This window comes from Lissotriton vulgaris, chromosome 3_1, assembly GCF_964263255.1.
Source record: "Lissotriton vulgaris chromosome 3_1, aLisVul1.2, whole genome shotgun sequence".
Taxonomy (NCBI): Eukaryota; Metazoa; Chordata; class Amphibia; order Caudata; family Salamandridae; genus Lissotriton; species Lissotriton vulgaris.
The window spans coordinates 2,015,668,399-2,015,690,360 of NC_141689.1; the positions used below are offsets into that span (position 1 = coordinate 2,015,668,399).

Below are 21,962 nucleotides of genomic sequence, written 5' to 3' on the forward strand. Positions count from 1 at the left end.
AAATAAATGTTTCAATGGTGCAGTTTCAAGCTACTCCACTACTACAGTATTGGCCTCCTTGCGGCAAAAATCTGCATTACCCCTTTTCTTCTAGCTTTGTTACTTGCAAAAATGTGCTTTTGCTAGATATTAATTACACTATATAGGAAGGTTGTTAATTTGTGTTCATTCTTTAGAGAGAACACGTTTAAAAAAGTAGTGAATGGATATTGTAATGAACACAACAGAACATATTAACACGCGGTTGAGTAAAGCGACAGGCGAGTAACAGAATACACAGACAATCTGACAGAAGCAGACACAGGAAACAGTTTATTGTCTATAGTACAGGAGATTGTAGCACAGAAAAGCTGGAGGACGTTAGACAAAGCAAGCAAGGGAAAGCTGAAAAGCCAGAGGGGTGGCAATCATTGTCTTCTGCTCAGGTGTCTGCAACTCTTAAAAAGGTTCCCCTCAACATCACTTCTATGCACGGGGAAGCTGCACTCTGCACAGGGAAGCTGCAGCTCTAAGTACATGGAAACGCCACAGGACAAAACATTAAAATAGCCTTTAGAAGTGGGTGGCACACACCCATGTACTTTGAGGAACAAGTCTTTTTAGTTCTCTAAAACATCTTACCTGTACAAGCCGTTCAAACATGTGTGCAAGAGGCAAATAGGAAATGTGTGTATCGATGTGGCTCATTAGATATGACTTCTGTAAGAAACAAGAAAAACTCAGAACGTGAAATTTGGGCATAAATACAGAGCAAACGCCTACCTCTACAACTCTCTCAAACATATGGGCCAGGGGCAGAAAAGAGATCAGTACATCTTCTACTCCTGGGAAAACTACATCCTGCAGAGAAGGAAATGGATGAGTGGTGGAGGATGCAGAGGGAAAAAGAAAACAAGGTCAAAGACCTAAAGATTATGATTGCAACAGTTTATTAAAAACTCAAATTTAGAAGTCTACCTTCATACCTCTCCAACATTTGACATTAAAAAATAGAAGTAAAGAAAATGCAATTTGGGAGGTGTGTAACCTCTTTTAGAGCTTCTAGGTTTTTAAAGACCCTAGAATGAGTATCAATCTGAAATGCCGACTGGAGAGGTGGGAAAGTTGACATTAAATAAAGCAAAGCATGTAATCTGATTAGCAGACAACAACATCATAATACAGGTTTAATTAAGTATTCAATCATGTAAGGTACTACAAGTTGTAGGCAGTTTAACACCTTACAAACATTGAAATAATTATAAAAATCAATAGGCACAAACCCAATTTAAGTCTGAATTAGCATCCAGGAGTTAGTTGACAAGCCCACCACATTCATTTCTTAAGCAAGCATAGAAGGCAAACTACTACAACCCACCAGGAGGCCCTTCATCTCATTGGTATAAAAGAGCTAGACAGAAATCTGTTGGAGAAGACAGGCAGAAATAACCAAAAGCCAACCCACTACCAAAGCGGAGGTATTGTCACCGAAATGGGAAGGTCAACAGTTTTCATGGATAGACAATTTCAGAGGTAAAGGCAGGAGAACCAGAGTCACAGACGGAGACAGAGAAAGTTAGTCAGGAGTTGGCGAAGGGAATCAATTTTTTTTTTTTTTTTTTAAGGCTGAGCTTGAAAATGTAACTGGAAAATTAGCCAGGACTGTAGGACGCCAAGTACTTGTAGAAGTGGACTCTGTTCTTAGATGAATTTCCTAATGCCAAAGACACTTACAAAACACCAGAAAACCGCACAAAAGGAAAAATAGTGGGTGAATCAAAGTTATCAACACTATACATAACTTGAAAAATGCACTCATTCAATTAACTGCACATCAAACAAAAACAACTGTTAAGCGGACATCCGTAACAGTCAACCCAAAAACAAAATGATATATTTGTACCATCCTTGATAGAAATAGAGGATTGTCTCATGTAAAAATTGTTAAACAACATTACTATTTAATTCTATACACAAGCAATATTAATTCGCTGATTAAGTGGGTCTCTGCTGCTTGTAGGAGAGTGAGGCTGTTTTTTCTGTGCAGTCTGTGCATCGATTTGCTCATACCTGAAGTAGGATGGTTTTATTAAAGTCTTTTCCTGGTCATCCCATTTAGCAGTTAATGAACAGGCAGAGACTTAACATAATGGACTAGGAGATTTGAGGGAGACAAGGGGGATAAACAATCAAAAAAATCAGAAGACATGGAGGATTATAAAAAGCGATCATGTAATTATGTCCTATTAGAATTCCCTGCACAAATATCTGATAACACGGACACCACTGTTCCCATCATGAAAAGAAGGTTATAATGCTTGACAGAGTGCGGGCCAAGCTGACTGTGTAATAATGAGTTCATAGTAATCTGAAAATCTCAATGGACCATGAGTGTTGAAATTCTTTGCACACCTTTACTGCCCAAATCTACTTCACAAGTAATGTAGCTCCAGAAGGTCCAGTATCCAGGGCAGGGATGAATTATTTAAAAAAGAAAGTGTAACTTCATGGAAAGGCTATTTTAATAAAGAAAAAGGTGTGAGAATTCAGGATGGTTGGAGGTTCCATGGATTAAGGGGTCTCCAAACCGGTCCTGGAGGGCCGGATCCATGCCAGATTTTTAAAATAACTACATGCATCTCAATGGGATATCCAAAAAATCTGGCATGGATCCGGCCCTCCAGGACCGGTTTGGAGACCCCTGGATTAAAGTATGACTGCACATCTGTGAACGTCTCCGATTAATACAGAGATCCTGGTGTAAATTACAGGTCACGGTTTTATTTCAAAATCTGTTTATTGAAATTTTCTTCGGAGAGGGCTACAAAAAGCATTACATAGGCAACATAAGTCAAAAACATTTAGCCCAGATGTACAGTTCGCTCATGAAGGTTATAGCTTTTCCACAAGATCCTTGGCGAATGAACTGTGATACAGAAAACAGCATCATCATAACATGTTGCTTTCAGGCCCATGTTTCTGAGCATCGATCTACCCTCCCAAGAGAGTAACCTAGAAAGGAAACTTAAATATACCAAAAAACTAACATTACTATGATGTCATGGTGCAAATTAGAATAAAGTGAGCTTGAGGAGTGGGTTACTGGGGCCTCTACTCAGGTGCTCAACGCACTGTTCAGTGTTCCCGTTGCTGTGATGTCATTAGATAAGGAACAGGTTGAGGACCCTAAGCCGTGGGCTGCATGCCGACAAAGGAAGCCCCTCCGATAAGTAGCTTACCAGCGGAGACCAAATGTAATCAAAGCTTTTCGTGGTGTCATCAACTAAATCAGCCATGCACTCCAACGCCAGAGCCCTCCACAGTCTCGCATGCCATTGGGTTAGGGATGGGTCCTATTGTTTTTCCCATGCAGCGGCAACTGCCATTTTGGCTGCTCCCAAAACATAGCCACATCACGGATTTGTCATCCTAGGTTTGGCCTAGAATAAGCTTAATGTGGGACAACATTTCCTTCCAGAAAGGTTGTATGGAGGGGCAGTCCCACCAAATAGGTCTGAAATCACCTAACATCCCACAACACCTCCAGCACCTGTCCAACGAACTGGGGAAGATTGTGTGAAGTTTGAGGGTACAGATACCAATCGTACATAATTTGATAGTCCGCTGAGGTACATTGAGCGGTTGAATTTCACTATGTCCCTACATAAATGGTCCCAGTGCTGATCTTCTAAGGGGATAGCCACGAGTGCGTCCCAAAAGCGGTTGAAACGCGGGGTCGATCTGGGACTCATCGCTTGTATGTGAGCATATAAGTAGAAGATACAACCTTTGGAAGAGGACCCAGACTGAGCAAACGTCTCGATAGGGGAAACTCTGGGGTGGCGGCCAGCTGCACCAGGGGCTGCTGCACCCAGTGTTTCAGGTGCAAGTAGTGGTATTCTTCTTTGGTAGGCAATGCAAATTGCTTCTTACATTCCTGAAAAGTGAGAAGTTCTCCTCTGTCACACAAGTGAGAGATCCTGTGGCAACCACCCTCCCTCCAGGACTCAAAGGGACCCTCTTGTAGCACAGGGGGAATGCAGTGTTAAAATGTATAGGCATGTGAGAAGAGGGGAGGGTCGTAAGGTGCAGACTTTTAGTGAGGATATCCCAAACCTTAAGTGTGGTGGATGTAGGCGGGCTAATGTAGGCACGGAGTGGTCTGTCCTGTTTGGTTTCCGTAGGAGATCCCATATGGTGCACCCTGTTAACGGTCTGTCTATATAAAGCCAATGCTTCTCTGACGCCCCCAGGGACCATTCCGCGAATACCCGTATTAGTGCTGCTTGGTAATAGGACTGAAAGTCCGGTAATGCTAGGCCGCCCTCATTGCGCTGTCTCATGAGCAAATTATAGGGAAGAGGAGCGCTTTTCCCCTGCCAAATACATTATGTAAGCTTAAGTCGCAGCTCTACAGGTCTCTTTAATAGACCTACTTTAACGGCCATGCAGATAAATGCTGGAAAAGTCAGAATTTCTCATTTATGGAGTAAACTGAAAATGTTCACAATCTTGCTAAATCGAAATTCACTGTGACAGCATTGTTCCAATTTGGCAGAATCCATCCTACTTAAAGTGTACCCAGTGCGTGTTTTGAAAGTCATTTTTTGGGACTCTTGCATTCCAAATAGGCAACCAAACATACATTGCGATTATGAGAAGACTTTCAAACCAAAGGGTGACTTGACAGAGGTTCTACCTTTCAATCCCTGGAACTGCCTATCCAAGGGTCCAAGCGCACAGTCTATACTGTAGGGGTGGTTATTTGGTAACGTCTGTTCAGAAATATCAAAAGCTTTTAGTACTCATCAGATCACAATCACCAGGAGTACACAGAGTTACTGTGACAATATGGGTATATTATCTCAAAGTATAACTTGATATACTGCATTTAATCAAATGTCACCAGGTTATCAGAGACACGAACTATAAACTCACTAAAGAGGCAGTTCAACTTCTGGAAGTTCAGAAACCTTCGAAAAAGCCCACATCAAAACACTTCCTGGTCATTGTCACCAACAACTGCACTGAAGGTAAAATGAAGGGTCAAACAAGTGGAGCAGTGGGGAGGAGACATCTATCCCTCTGGAAGACAATGGGAACATGTCATTTTTTGTTATAAACCTGGTCTTCAGAACAGCTACATTCATCTGATAAAAACTAATCACAAACACCACGACTGCAGGGAGAGGACAGTTAGCTCGGCAACCAATGATCACTAATAGTTTCCTTTCCTGCTGCTTAAGAGAAATATCACCATTGCTATGCTTGTCAAAGTCCATGGGTAGCATCTTCAGAAGATTAGACATGGTATTAGAAATGCCAGAGGTCACCATGTACAAGGTAGCATGTGGATTAAAAAGTGTTGTTTCCAGTGACCAGAACTGATAGAGAGGTCACATAATATAAGCAACTATTTGCCACCACCAATTTCCACTAACAGGTAAGCAATTATCAAAACGGAATTTCTACCATCAGCTGATGTAAAAGATTGTTAATATAGGTTGGAGGATGCTACTCTCAAAAACCTGACAAATGGGTGAAGCGCAGGTACTGAGGGGTCTGCATTTTTATATAACCTTTGCATTTGGAAGACAGCTTTTTGGAGGCATGGGGCAGCCAAGTTACAGATTCTGCAGCCTTTCAAAGAAAGTAGGGTTACCTTCTCTTATGCAGTCTTAGCATCCCTAAATAAAAAATACAAATCCTTTCAGAATTAGGGTTTAATTGGAAGCACTAAACACTTTCTAAACTTAACTGTTAATAGAAAGAAAAATCCAGTAGCAGATTATTATATTTTGCTATCTGCATAGAAGCAATTTAAATTAAGTAAAACAGGTTACTTTCGTCATTTATTTATTAAGCCCCAATGAAGTAATGTCACCAACTGTTTCCATTTTGCCCGGGGTCAATCACAATGGAACACAATGTTGCATTTTAACACAAGTTTATCTATTCACATTTAGAGTCGTCCAAAGGAATAGAAGATGTGCTCTCAAATTACAGCATTTCTATATATACACATTATATTTCTTACATTTTAGATTCTAGCTACTGGATTAGGAATAGGAGTTTGAGTCATTCTTAAACCAATAGATGTCTGCTTTTGTAGTGTTAAGTTCATGGTAAGCATTTTAGCCAAGTAAGTGAACGATTGAGGATTTACAAAATCTAGAAGTTTGGTAAATAGGGGAAGATTGTTCTTTTTTATTTATTTTAGTTTATCTGTCAATATGTGTGAGGTTGCTTTTTAGGACATGATCTGGTCATTGATCAGAAGCCTGTTTCAGAACAAGCACAAACTGGGATCAAATTTTTTGAGATGCGGTTTTAAAGAGGTTTTTAAATCAAAAAGAGGACTAGTTTCTTTGGCAGGCCTGAGAGGAATGCATTCTGCTGATCTAACTTGGGTCAATTACTGCATGGTTTTGTTGTGGACAGGCGCACAGACCGTTTGGCAATACTAGTTTAGTTCAAGTGTTTGTAGTGTGCTGGACAGAGAATTACTACCTAATGCAAACAGTGGCTACGGAGTTTGGGAGCTTCCCAAGATCATGTCTTCAGTCATCCTGCCATTGCCAAAATTGGCCGTGCCAATAACGGCAGATGGGGTGTTTCACAGATACTCAATGAATTGGGTGCCTTCAGCGGAGCAATGAAAAGCCTAGTCAAATTCTGAATATTTCCAAGTCTGAATACAGTGCGAGACTGCAACTGTTGAGTTCAGAGAGTAATCTCTTTGCAGGTAGTGTGGTGCAACTAGCTATAAAGAAATGATGCCACTGACTTGTTCTGGAAAGCATGTGGAACATTCTGAAGCCTCGTAATAGGCAGTGTGGATATTTTATTGTGAATTCTCTAAGTAGATTAAGTAGGCAAAGGAGTGAAGATATCTTTCTACCAGTAAAGCTGGGTAGGTTTGCTAGAGTCATCTACAAGTTTTCGTAGCTGCCCAGGTGTTAGATGTTGCTTTTTAATTGAGCAATGGCCAAACTGAGTAGCCTATTTTTATGGTTCAGAAAATGATTGTTTCAGCAGAGGGGTGATCAGTAGTTGGCTGCAGGGGATAGTTGTATAATTTTAAAGTACGTTTGTAATTTGCTGTTTTAGTGCAAGTGCATATTCAATCACAACTGAGATACAGTTTAGATGCTCAGGATCGGAATTCAAAATACAACATGTAGCGAGACTGTTGACGTTCACGGCATCAATTCAGATTGCATTTTTCTTCCAAAATGCACAACCTTTTAAAATAAAGTACTTGGCTCCATCTTGGCAAAAGGAACTCCTACAACCCGCACATAAAATAGCACTAAGCTATAAAAGCACAGCGTCACTGTAGATCAGCACCTTTCACGTTCATTCTACACCCACTTATGCCATCACACATTAATTCATCAAAATATTATGAAAAACCAATAAAATGACGATTTCAACTTCATAATTACCTCAGTCATTTTCATGAACGCAGAAAAATCGCTCAAAATATTTTTGTGCGTTAGCATTGCTCCTTTAGGGTTTCCTAAATTGATAAAACCATACAAGATAGAAGATGAGCATTAAAAAGGAGTCACATTTGACAACTGTACATACATGTTTGACGAAGCCGAGAGAGAAATAGAATACAGTAAAGCAACTTAAAACAGTGTGAGAATGATAATGGTTTAATGGGGTTGTGCAGTTCACGACAGATACTGAAGTTAAGAGGATCAAACCAAAGGGCAGAATTGCTGTGAATGTGTGGCAGATAAGTTGCCAAAATGTTACTGGAAATGGTATGGTATAGATCGGCATAAAGCAATGTTTGATGGCATGTGTATTACTAACTACTAAAAGCTATGTCAGAGGAGGGTTAAAGCTGGGCAGGATCACAGCATTTCTACTGTCATGGCATTCATCTGGTAAAGAAAAGTTAGGAGTAGCACAAAAGAACAAAAATGTTCGGGAGAGAGCTGCCTAGTAAAATAATATATTGAATCTAGAGTCAACAGCAAAACGTCACAGTCTACAAAAATAGCCTAAAGAACAGCCAACTTAGAAACGTTATAGATGACAACCAGCAGATGGTGTGTCAACAATATAAAATACACCCACACAGATTTTTGCCTTTGCTTCAACTATATGGACGAGCATCTTGTGTCACATGACATACGTCCCACAACAGTTGATCGTTCCTTAACACAGAGGACCATACAGGGCAAAAGTGGAACTTTGGAGACCCTGTTCCGGAGGTATGATCACTGTATGGATCCATAAGCCTGCACAAGGGTGAAACCGACTTTGTAAAATCTAGATCGTCTCTTCAAGCTGGTCTTGTATCTAAACCAGGACATGGGGAGAAGCAGATTAAATATTTCAGAGTTGAATCAGATAGGATATTCAGCAAACATGAGGGAGGAGTTCCTGTAACCATTATGACTGGACATAGTTCGAAAGAGGAGCACAATTTACACCTGATGTGTCAATATGAAATGCTCTTGCATGACAAGTACATTAATGGAGACCAGACTTACAAGTATTAAGTGTCAAATCACAGCATACAACGTTTACCAACATAGGACTAGGATTGTGAAATTGGAGAGACTGAACCCATCAAAATAACACCCACAGTTCTGAAAAGAACATCTATAACTTCCTTTTAAGCGTCTGTAGCAATGAGGAATGCCAGGTATTATTTTACAAGAATACCAGATGGGCAAAAGACAATTTACTGTAAAGAGGGTTTGCATTTATATGCAAAGAAGAATTATAAAACTCTGGCCACTTTTTCTAATGCAATCATCCAGTCACTGCTCTCCTGGCCACCTAAAGAATGTCAATATGTTTAGGGAGGCAATGTGTCCCTAAGTTAACTTGAGGAACCAAGTGACCAAACTTGGCAAAATATTCAGAGTGGACAGTGGTAGGAATTTTACAGAGACGAAAGATGCTCTTCTACAGGTTAAAGCTTTGTAAGTGGGTCATTCAGAATGGTAAAAACAGTGGATGGACAGAATGCAGAACAATGTCATACATTCATCCCAGTACAGAGATGTGGGCCTAAATCCATCGTTTTTTTGCACTCCACACCACCCCAGTTCAGACATGGCCAAATGCAAATCAGTCTTGACCCTGTGCCTCATTGAAACAGTCCAGCCCAAACTGCCAGAATGGTGGCACCATAACGAAAATGAAGAGACCGGAGAAATGTATAGGCATACAGTATCATTGAGTCCCTGGTAGAAACCCCAAACCCTCTCCACCAGAAGCTAACAAACAGAATATTGTTTCTGCCAGGAGCCAAACAACCACTCCTCCATACTTCCCTATAGAACAAAAAGAAGAGTCTACACTTTCTCAACAATGAGACCCACAGCCCTCAGGAGTAAGTTCATTTGGATGTTCTGAAAACGACAAGACATGTGGAAGATAGCTAAATGACTCTGGACAGAAGTCCAAAACTATGCCAATGTACAAATGAGGCGTAAACAGGCCTCCGGATGATAAGGACGACTGATGTGCTATTATCAGTGTAGATTACCACCTTTCTGCTAAGTAACAGCAGCAAGAAGCCTTCAAGACAGAAATACTGCCTTCAACTCAAAAAAACACAGATCTAAAAGCCCCAGTTCTCAAACTACAGAACTCACAAAGTAACCCAAACTATACAGGAGCAAATGTTATGGGATTTTCCAGCAACATGATCTACAGTCTAGGGACGACAACATTCCAGTTCCTACCCGATCTCCCGAATGGGAATCAGATGGTATTGAGGGTCTGTTACATGAAGTAAATGTGGGCACATCAGCTGAGTTTGGTGCATGCTCAGTTGACCTAACACTTAAAACCAGGAGAAACAGAATACTGTTGAGTCACAACACTCTGGTAAAGCTGGTAATGAAAAGAGACCTTGTAAAGATGTTCTCTTTAGTCAGCCTTTGGGCTCATTCTGTGACAGGCCCGGTCAAACGGCAAGGATATTAGGGTTTATATGTTATACTGGTAAGAGACATCTCACACTAGCCAGTTAACCATCTTAAAGTAGATGTTGTTTCACCCCAAATCATTAAGAGAATATTACCACCCTTTCTTAGACCAGGGACAGGTATGTCAATCAATCACAAAAGTAAGAGCAATTCTTGCCCTTATATAGGCATAGAAATCAACCATATTTAGACATAACCAATTCAGTCCAAATACAGGCATGGCTACTTCCACTCGTTCCAAAAAGCCACAACGATTTCTTGGAAAACTCTGCTTCAGCAGTCCGGACATCCCCTTTCTTGAATATTTATTTGTCCTAGAAATCATGGCGTTTTCAAAGAACTACCATTCCCTTGGGGCTCTTTGGTGACGTTATGTCCGACTTTACGTCAAACCAGGCACCTTCAAGGTATAAATATGCCCACACTTGCCCTAGCAAACACACAGTGGTTTGGAGCAGTTCGACTATCTACTTACCCGACGCAGCTCGCTACAGCAAGTGTCGAAGGAAGCCGACCCTCCAGCTGACGCACTGAGAGAGGCTGCCTTTCTATCGCTGAGAATCCAGCTCCAGTGTTTCCAAGCTCCCCGTGCGGAGTGTTGGAAAATCGAGTCAGAGACAGAGATACCAGACCTCCTTCATTCTAAAACCAAGGTACGGAGCTGATTAGACCCTAAGAGAAATCTTGGATAGATTGTTGGCAAATAAACTAAACCTATGCTATACCTCACTTCTTCCCTCGTACTAGACTTAGGTTAGGTACATCAGGGTAGGCGTATTTTAGAAGCACCAGTTGAGTACTTTTAGTCTGTTATGTATATATTTTATGGTTTAGAAACCATACCATGCTTTAACAATACTCTTCTTGCTGTGCGCATTATACTTTACAGCCAGTATTACGAGTGTAGCAGTTCATTTCTTTTGCAGGAGAAAGAAGACTGTTCAATAAATACTTTATTGAAAACGCCCGTCTCTCTATTTCTCTGCACCTCTGATGAAACAAAGCATGCACGATTGAGTAAAATATCTATCTATTGTTTACACGACTGAAGATACATTTTATCTTGTGGAAACAAAGTTGTCATGTTTATGCGGTTGTCAGAAACTAATCCCTTCTTGTGTATTCGAGGAAGTTTCTAGTGACTTTGAGCTAGCTGGCACTCACAATGAAGTCCAATATATTCGATAGATACCTAGTCGACCTAAGTCCTACGTCACATCTATAGGATATATTACTCTAATGCGCAGAGCCTTTTGGGAATATAGGAACTACACTACAAAACCATGGACATGACGAGTACCAGGGTAACAACCGTTTTCTTTTTCATTGTGTCAATTACACAAAAAAGTGGAATTCATCAAAATCCAGGTGGATTACTTAATTACAATTATACCCCCACAGCCTTGCAGAAGCTGTTTGTTTAGTGCGCTCGCTTTAGTAGCAAACATTAAATGGGTTTTGGAAGAACTGCATTACTACATCTGTAAGAATTGAATAAATCTAAATCTTGAAAAATACGGGGGAATCGTAAATTCAAAGCACTGTTTGGGACATGCCCAAAATATTTGGTTGAAAAAAATTTAAATAAGAGTGTAGAACCTAATAGGGCTGGGGTGTGTTTTCTTCGTAGTCTTGTCTTTTAATTTGGCCACGTTGTCAGTCATTTATTGTTTTATGTTAGTGACCATTTGTTGTTTGTGCAAATGTTATCTTGAAAATATCATCTTACATGAGTGGTCTTGTGTAAAATTTGGATGTGGTCTTTTATGATAATTTATGTGAAAAAATGTACTGTGTTTGAAAAAAAAAAAAGACTTAAAATGAAAAAGCTTTTAGAAATAAGAAATAAAATATATAAACAGAGGTTTTTAGGTTACATCAAGTGGTTAAAATGCACCTAAATGGGAAATAAAATAAAGAAAACTAACGTAAGTATTGGCATTTTGGTTGTTGTTTCTCGTTGATTGGGCTCAGCCTTACGGATTAGAGCCAAAACCCTCTTTTGTTAGCTGGGTTTTAATGATATGGGCATTAAGCTTCACCCATGTCCAGCTCACCTTCACAATTGGCTCCTCTTACTGTCCTTTGTAAAGGATGAATTGCTTAGTCAATACGCTTAGTAGTCCTTCCTTCCTTTGTACCACCCTCTCTCCGGTTACCTCCCATAACGACAGCCCCTCTTACATGTGTCCTTACTCTGTAGCTTTCGTTAGCACTCTGGGAGAACTGTTTACTTAACATGTTGCACAAAATGCTGTTTGTGTCTTTTTTTACATATCCAGCTAGACACAGCACTACCTCTTTAAAGCAGTGCTTTAGCATGGAGCCCATGTCTCCTTTTTCTTATTTACGGCTCAGGAACAAATAATTTTTTTAATTGGTTTACTTTCCTTTAGGCCGCACAGGTATGCCAAACTCTTTGCTGCTCCCTCCAATCTTGTTTTCCTAACTCATTACTGCGCCCGCTTTATGAACGTTGCGCTATAACAAATATGCTTGGGACTCACCTCAGCAGACATTCTCTGTATACACCATTGTTCCCCCTCCATCCCCATCGATATCCTCCCTGAGGCTTGTTATTTTACAGATGCACGGATTGCTTTTTGGTGTTTCCTGCAGAGCGCCTTAGTTTTCTTCGGCTCTCCCAGCTGGCAATAGGTGTTGCAGGACCTGTGCACGGTTTACTCACCCCACTGCAAGAGAAGTGTCCTGAAACCTCCCCCCGATGGCCCTGAAGGCATGGTTGGCCCACACGGTTTCAATCCCCTCTTAAATTTAACCCTTACAAAAGTATTAGCTTTCCTTTCATTTTTGCTAATAACCGTTATCATGATGTTGAGCGACGCTACTTTATTTATGACCCAAAACAGACACTAGCTTTGTAATGCAGTCATATGTAAAAACGGAGTTTCTTTGGAGGGTGACCATAGCTTATGCCGAAAAAACGTTCAGAACAGATTGGCCGCTGTATGACGCTCTACTCTTCATAGGTTTCTGTTATAAAAAACCCTACAGCCTCAGCTTCTACTGAAAGGTGCATGCTGGAACAGGAGAGACTAGTGTTGATTTTGATTGAGCCTGGGGCTCTCTCAAAAGTAGTGGAGTTGAGTGAAAGCCAAATGGCGGAATTAAGCGGACAGTGCTGCTGTGTGCCTTGAGGAATCATAAGGCTGCAGTGTGAGGTGGCGGTCATTCTTTTTCTTGGGTAACAAAAGTAACATACATGCAAATTGTTGCATCAGTAATCTTTGTTTATTTTTATGCTGCACGTTGAAATGTATGCACTGTATAACAGTTATGATAGCCTTCAGCCTAATTTTTCATGCATAGTGGGCGACATTTGCATTGGAATCCTTTTGTTATAGCTTCTTACGAATTTATCATGAGGTTTTATGCTAATGCCGACTCATGTGCATTAAATGTTTTCATTCTTGGGACAATAATCAAATTGAAGTACATTATGTTGGCCGGAATCCCTGTCCAGTCACATTTGCTTCTTTCTACGGCAGACAGTTAGATGCTCCTTAACAAAGGAGTTCTCACCTCGTTAATCCAACCGGTGTCCCAAACAGTCTTATCCAAAAGAGATGGAAATATTGCCTTGCTCTGTTTAGAGAAAGAAGGCACAGAAACACTTTTATAACAGCAAGCGTTTTCAAGCTGTGACAAAGCAGGTCCTCGGGAGCAGTTCAGTGGGTTTATATAACAAGCATTGGCATAGCCAATAGGTCTCGCCTTTGGGTCTTTACAAGTGTTGAGTTGAGGCAGTGACAGTTTCTCACAGTGCCCTTCAGTGGGTCATAAAGGAGTTCAGAATACATGCTCATCCAATCATTGGCCTCTCTGCAGATCGCACACAGAAACGGTCATGTGGCCCAACTGGAATTGTGATACTATCCGAAAGCGTGGGAAAGCGGTACACAGCAGCTGAAACACGGACACTGAAAATAAAAGAAAATGAAGTGCAGACAGGTGAGTGAGTGCCTGTGGTGTAGGGGAATGGTGAGGTGAGAAGAAAGATAAAAGGGGGTACATGCAGGAGAGGGTGAAAAGAGGGTGCTGAAGAAATAGAGGTGTGAGCTATGCAAAGGGAGCATTTCTCATAGATGTGGGTTGTAGGCAGGGCTTCTAGTGGGTCAGGTCCTTCTGTGTCTCAAACCTGGTAGTGATTTAAAACAGACATTAAAACGAGTCTCGGGCCCTGTATTTATATCCTTAACTTTCAATGCAAAAGACACCGATAGACTACTGAATAATGAGTGTAAATAAAAACATTAAGGTATTCCATCTCGTTCCTGCTTATATTTCATGTTTTCAAGCTAGCCTGGCTGATGGTGTGATGCCTCGAAACCGGTCCCACGATGCTGGTTTTCAGGTCGAGGGAGAGCCTGGCCTGGCAATTGGGGCTGGACTGTTCCAACGCGGAACAAGGTCAAAATAACGATGAATTAAACACAGATCTCAGAGTGAATGTTTGACAATGTTCAACATACCATCCGTCAATTTTTTGTATTGTATATTTCACGTGCTTCACTTAATCTTGCATTTCCTGTGAGTGTTTGTTTTTAAGGATATTTCATTACCTTTCTTTTTTCCAGGCAGCATATTGCTCTTGTCTAGTGCATAATTCGAACTGAGTCGCATCCAAGTGTTTATAACGGGCACAATTGATTTCTAGCTGAAGGTAGTGCACGTTTCTCTCAATTCCGGTCAAGCAAAAATGTGTTCAGAAATCGTGGTTGTTCAATCTTCAGCCCCGCTGCAAGGCACACAGAGCAATGTTCCGGTATGCCGGTTGCCATTGTGATTTCTATGCAAATGTGTGGGATCAGTACTCTAGAGGAATTTTAGTGTATATGTTTGAGCCACGCCCTTAATTTAGGCTCCGACATTTCAGGGACCCCCCCCCTAATTTTTTCATCCCACTTAAAGCCCTGGGTGTAGGTGTGTAGCAGACAGACTGCAGAGTAAAGTAATGACTGGAAGAAAGGGAATGTTTGAGACACTCTGAAGACTACCACCCTTTCCGCAGATCTTCAAAATGTTTAATTCATTCATTTTCAAAACTGAACAATTTTTCAGTTCTAATTATTCACAACAAAATGAAACATCCAATACTGGTTACACGCATTGGCAAAGCCAATAGGTTTGGCTTGGTTTAGGGGCATGTTTGTTACTGCGTGATAGACCCTTGACGAAAGCTTAAAGAGAAGCACCAAAAAAACTGGTGGGGTGGTAGTATGCAGAGCACAGGATTTTACTTTACATGTTTTAGTACGGAGTACAGTAAAACCCAGACAGATCCACTTGCTGAAAGCAGGTATTTGACCAAGCAATGGTGCAAAAACAGCAGAAGGGGTGCTGTAATTTCGCACTCAATGCTATTTCCCATTGTGAACCGAAAACCAGTATCGGCACAGAAGTCACAGGTGATACACACTAACTGTAATTTCAGGAGGGGTGGACCTCCCCTCCCCCCCCCCCCCCACCGCCACCATTACAGTGCAAATTAAAATTTAGGCCCATATTTTTCTAAATCTGTGCGCACAGGAACCTTGGTTCCTGGCAGCGAACTGGTGGCTGCCAATGGCTTCCACGCCACAATTCCCTCCGGTCCGTGGTGTATTTTGTTGACGAGAGAGAGCTCTGCTAATTACCATTATCTGTAACAACTCTGGCTGAAGGAATGAGGTGGGGTGCACAAGCTTAAAACATTGGTTCTCTTAAAGAGATGTACTTGAAACGCGGTTTGATGGCTCAGTGGAGTAATGCATCCTTATCCAGGGACCCTTGTGGGACCTCAGTCACAGGTTCAAATCTCGAACAGAGCCACTAATCCTTTGATCCTTCCCAGGGTGATAAAACGAGCACCACGAGTTGGGTAAAAAGTGTATTATACTTACAGGACTACGTAAGGCATGCTCACTGCTCCTCCATTGTTGGAAACAGGTGCCCGGAGGAGAATCTGCTCACAGCCTACCCTGGCTCAAAGCAATGTCACCATGTTTTGGTAATAGCTTGTGCTAAATGAACATGGGAAATAGATCCCGAGCTCTTAACTCGGGCCATAAAACGGAGCTCACAAGCGAGTGCCCCCAGAGCCACCTGACAAGTGGAGTGTCTACAGCCCTCTTTATGGGGGGTGTTCATTAAAAGAGCATCAGCTGTGCGAACAGAGCCGGCTAATGGCAAAGGCAAGAGTGTCTGTGTGTGGCCAGAAAGAGCTTCGAGATGGAACAGGACATTACTACAAGTGGAATAAAATAGCTAGTCGGTCATCTGTTTCAGGACACCTCTAATTATTTATGCACAGGTCCCCATGAAGGTTGTGCTTTTATTATAGGAGCACGAGTCAAGCGTGCTGCCAGTGTGGCCGGGGCCTGCCAGTGCTGGGCAGATTCAGTGTCAGGGAGATTTTAAGCACCGGGCAGGGCTGGCTGGCCGGCCTAAATCTTGCACGGGGCCTGCTATTGTATTGCAAGTCGGTGTTCTATTTATACAAGTGTAAGCGGAGGGCCAAGAGATTCAGCAGGGAGATGGAGAGGCGTGAAGAAGATTGTTAGGGGCGGAGTGCTGCTCAGGTTGGACGAGGAGCTGCATCTGTAGATGGGAGGGGGGAAAAGACATTAAGGTTAAGAAAAAAGAAACACGCTGCTGCAAAAGTGAACGCCATCTGTTTCCAATTAACGCGACCGCGAGTCAGGCAAATGTAAACAAGCGTGGGCGCAATAATTGGAAACAGATGGCGCCGCTGCTCGCTCCCGAGACATAGGCTATGGGAGGGGACAATTAAAGATAAGGCGTGACATACCCGTGCCTTTGGCCATTTGTGTGCTCTCTTTTGTGAAAGCATTACGCAAATGGTCAATCAAATGCGTGGCAGTAAAAATTTTTTTGAAAAACACGAGGAAAAGCTCTGGGAGTTGGAAGTCCTTACAATAAGCGTTACAGTGCAGCGAATGTGTGCTGGCTCAGGCGAGACCCAAAAATGATTGCGTGAGAATGCTGAACAGAATCTGAATATTTAGACAGGTACATCTGACCTCCTTAGGAGGCGTGTTTTTTTCTTTACTATTGATTATACTCTTGTATTCCCCCTAAACATTTGTATTATCAACATCTTTTGAGGTGCACTGAAGACAAGGGAATATCTTTATAATTATATTTTTTTCTTCTTTGGTAATTAATTAAAGATATTACTGTAGGAGGGTCTAGCCTCTCTTCTAGAGGTCCTATGTGCACCGTCAAGAGTTCTGCCCACAGCTAATGCCAGTCCAAATGTATAGCTGTAAAACTGTTAATTACACAGTTTACACCCACAGAAGAGACATTCACTTTGCTTTTCACATCTTTACAATTACAGTTCTTTCATTTAAAGGCAAGCGCATTAAGCTACCAGTTGCTAAACCTTCAAACAAGACTGTAGAGAAAAATATTGTCTATCAGCTGCGAATTGTGTGTAATTTTTGCATAAAGGTATACCTTTTGGATGCAACAGACCCTGGATGTTCCCACTGGCCCCCTTTTTGTACTAGCGGAAGGCTTAAAACAATGCACCCCCCGGCAGATGTTATCTTTGTTCCTCCACCTTTTAGTTATGTTCAGCTCTAGTCTTACCGGCAGTGTAACATATGGGGATTTGCTTTACAGTGTTAAGGGGAGATTCACTCTTCAGAACGTTTTATAGCACAATATAGCATCTCTGCTCTTTAAAGAGCCAGCATGTTATACTCTTTCATGCGTTTCACACCTTTTCACTAAAAGTTGCAAGAAGATATGCTTTAGGATTAAACAATTTCACATAAACGAACAAGCAAGCAATTTAAGCTATGAGGTTAAAAAGCAGAATTTTGCCGCTATTAGGCAAGCTCATTAGGTACAAATCAATATTAACTTATGTTTTGTATGTGAGCAGAAACAGCTTATAGACTATACAACCTGATGCTGCAAGACCACAGTACTAGGAGACATTTGCATGTCCTGTGAGGGTGCCTGTGTACGGTAAGGAGGATGATAAGGATATTATCCTGTCCTTCCAACCACCATCTACAACCGTCCACCCCTTTACCCACCCACTGTCTTTCCAACACCCACCTCCATTTGTCCGTCCATCCATCCATCCATCCATCTCCCATACAGGTGTATATTATGCAAACATACATAAGTACCTAATGGGTATTAAAGATAGGTGACATGCATGCACTATATTAGCTAGATAATAATCATTTAAATACACAAATCAAAAATTTAACTAAACGCACTCCTGCAAAAGCAGGCACAGACAAACGTCCAGTATTCCGATGTTGCTGTTTGATGAAGTGGGCATATATGGGCGATGGCCAATCTTGACATTCGTATATATGGTGGCTACACATCCTGATATGGGCTACCTATTCTGTGCAGCTCTTGCCCCCATCTATCCAACATGCTCAATTCCACTCCACAACACACAATTCCATAGCGAACAATTCCAATCCAACCCACATAATACCACAACACATACATCCTCTCCACACCATAACACACGGGTGAAAGACACTGCTTACAACGCCAATAGCTCTAACTATGCCAGTTTGTTCTGGTAGCCTAGAGGGTTTTCTGCCCATCTGGGAAGAAAAACAATTCTCTGGTTAACTGTTCCAGGACTGCAGAATCTGGGGAGACCTAATACCAGGGTGAGACTGCCCACCAGCCAGTTTTCAATGTTTTCTCTGGTGGCCTTGTAGGCTTTCGATCTTCACTGGTGTAGATTGCAACGTTTACTACCCCCCCACTTCCCCGCCTCCCGGCCCATTCTGCTGATGGGGAGGTGGAAGCACAATAGACCACTAGGGGAAGCAACATTTACAATGCAATAGGTCTCGCAATTGCGGGATTTTGAGCTATTGGCATTGTAAATGGCAATGCCTTCTATAATATTAAAACACAATCTCATTTACAATACCAATAGTTCAAACTTTTGCAAAAGCGATACCTATTTTATAGCAGGGCGGGAGGTCCCTGAATCTGGCGCGGCTGCGCTCAGTATTAAAGTTTAAAAAAACATTGCTCAGCATGCAAGTTAGAGCTGCATAGCTGTCCAAAAGAAAAGCGCCTGCCATTGTCCTGTGTGGGCGCCCTGCAAATACAAAAAGCAGCCGCCATTATCTCCAACAGGGTCAACCGACTTCTAATGCAGACTGTGTAACAAACCAAGTAAAAGGTCCGTAGTTCTGGGAGGCAACAAATGCAGACAAAGCGTTATCAAGAAGGGACTAACAAGCCTACTTATGAATCAGAAACCAGCATTTATGAAGGACAATGACACAAACCAATGACAAATTTGGTCGGAGCTTCGAGGGAATACTCAAATACAGCTAGCCTAAAACCCCAAAAACTGATAAACTGAATCTGGGGCTTGCCAATTCTGGCACTGGATAGCTGAACTCGTGTGGAAAAAAAAAAATAAGTATGTGTGGGGTGATGGCCTCTTTGCAACAGGTCCTACTCCGGATAGGCCCCAAGGGAGGCAGTAGAGGGTTAACTCCTGCCACCCTTATGTCAAAGCTACAACCAAAGGAACGCAAATTTCCTCTAACTTGCCATGAGGATGGAAATATGCATGCTTCAGGCTCAGAGAAAAGGGGGCAGTTGTGTAATGGGTAGAAAACACCACAATTAACTCGCATACAGTCTATTTGGAAGAAACTTCTACAGTGATCTCCAGCACCAAATGACCATATCGGAACCCAGAGCAATAATTCCACCCTTGACAGCTAACTGAACATAGGGAGGCAGCAAATGTAGGATACGATGCAGGCAGAATGGAAGAGGAAGAATACTGTTTGAGCTGTGGGAGGGGATGGGGAGCTGAGCGCCATTACCTGATTCCAGATAGGGCCAGCCTCCAACCTATTCTTGTTTAAAGAAATAATTAAATCCTTGGACCTCAATAACAAATTGGGAACCGTTCCTGTTCGCATACTTAAGTGTTCCTAGACTAGGGCAGCGTGGGCAACAAAAATCCTGCGGTGCTGTGCACGGGCACAAATGAGGCCAGTTATCAGTGATATTTTCTGCAGCTTAAAACCCCTAAGAAATGTACATGCGGCACATAATTCCGACTACCGGTTGGGTCCGGAAGTGACAATTTAAAATGTTTTTTCCTACTAGTTGTGGGCATCAATATAGGCAAAGCCTGTATAGGACATCAACAATATGTCCACAATGCTCCCTTATGTGACCATCGTCTCAGACTTTTGTTTCCTTCACTACCCTCCATTGGAAAGGTGGAGGGTGTCACGTGTGAATCTAGAATAGCCTCAAGCTGCAAAACAGATATACAAGGTAATTGGTTTCTTTTGCAGTTTGAAATCTTCTAGATTTGCATGCTGATATCGATCACTCACAGGTATTGCCTCCACTAAGAGGAGTTTGAAGGTTGTGGGAATGAGAACAAATGTTTCAATACATATTTCCCTACTGTCACCTCCTTGCACGCTTTTTTGCCTATTAAGTAGTGCATGCGTTTCAGCAGCTTTTCAGAAACCCCAAGAGAATGTGTTGCCCACTACTAAAGGAAAACTTTCCTGACATTCGTGTCTAGAAATACACAGCACTGGTTGCACCAATAAGGGTGAAAAACTAAAGACTGTAGCTGAAGTGTTAAAATGCACTGCATTTACCATGACGCATTGGGGGAAACTGAGTGCTGGGATGAGGCAGTGTTCTCCCATCCTGTTTGTGTTTGAAGTAGCCCTAGTGTTCAGTATGCCATGTGGCAGCACTGCAGACTCACGAATGCTAGTGTGGTCCAATTTCTCCTGGTGGAACGTGCCCTAGGTTTTACCGTCAATGTTTTGTCCGTCATTAGATAGTACTGTTCAATGGTCTGTACTAGGCATCGGGCAAAGGTGTTTTGTCATTACTGTTCCCAGTACTTGTTGAGAACGTTGCTAAAAAAACTGCATGGTCTTTACGATGCAATAAGTTTCCTGTATTAAGTATATTACGGTCCTCAAACAGAAAGATTGGTCGGTTACTTCTATAGTGCAAACCTAAGCAAGCAGCAACTGGGCACTTTAAACATCAACGGTAAGCATAAACTCAACATCTGATAGGAAAGACAGATGGTTTGGGACTCAATGCATTGTAATGTAGTGTACCTTTAAGAGGTGTCTTTTGACTCTTCAATTCTTTCCTACATTGGTGTTTGGGTGACAATGGATGGGAGGAGGTTGTTCCCTATCCTGGGTGCTGAGAGAACCAGTATGCAGCCTGTTTTCTTTCTTTTTTACTCTTCTTACCCTACAGTCTAATTATGTCCTGGCTGTTGGTGTGCTGAGAAATACCAGAAATTGACCCGTCTATAAGGTAATGTGGTTGTGATTATGGCTTTATAAATATGCAGCTGGTTTTGAAAATGGCATGAGTTCCATCCAGATATTGTGATCGTATTTCCTTAGGCACAGGATTAGATCCAGTCGAGTGGTAGACGCCAGTGTGGAAGGTCATAGCAGGGTGTTACCACCATCCAGATGAGCGTATAAGAGCTTGAACAGTAGTGCTGATGTTGCTTTGTGGAAGAGACAGATGCCCTTTTATAAAAGAGAATTGGTATTAAGCAGTCCGTTTTTTGGCCATGTCTTCCTTGAGGGTGAGGTTGGTAAGAGAATCGAAGTGGCATACCATTCAGTGAAAGTTAGGGTCAGAGGCTGTCAAAGTTAATGTAATTTAACCAGTTGTGTACTTTTTTTGTTTGTTCTTGGCAAAATACAGGAATTCGGATTGAGTTGGGTTGAACTTTAGGTAAACACTGGACATCCAGTTCTAGATGTTGAGGCAGTGCCTGAGGCATTGGATGATTGATGTAGAGGAGACTTTCAGGTAGAGTTGTGAATCATTGCATGTTCTTTGATTAGAGCACCAATGGACTCCATGTAGAGGGTGAAGAGGACGGGACAGTACGGAACCTTTGGAGACCACAGTTGATTGGGATGTTTTCGATGTGTATTAGGGTGGGATAGTCAACCGTGTTGA

General features: G+C 41.9%; 1 protein-coding gene across 8 annotated transcripts in view; it reads right to left on the minus strand.

The window, feature by feature from the left end:
* ACSL1 (acyl-CoA synthetase long chain family member 1) overlaps positions 1-21,962 on the minus strand; it is a 408,120-nt gene that overhangs the window by 97,064 nt on the left and 289,094 nt on the right. For 6 of the 8 annotated variants that reach the window (XM_086962488.1, XM_086962493.1, XM_086962487.1 and 3 more), the window contains exons 10-11: positions 7,428-7,501; positions 622-699 (exon numbers count right to left, since the gene is read on the minus strand). In XM_086962488.1, the coding sequence (XP_086818614.1) occupies positions 622-699; positions 7,428-7,501 (152 nt within the window). Of the gene's footprint in view, positions 1-621; positions 700-762; positions 841-7,427; positions 7,502-21,962 lie in introns of all 8 variants that reach the window. The other 2 variants (XM_086962494.1, XM_086962495.1) reach the window with 1 other exon arrangement.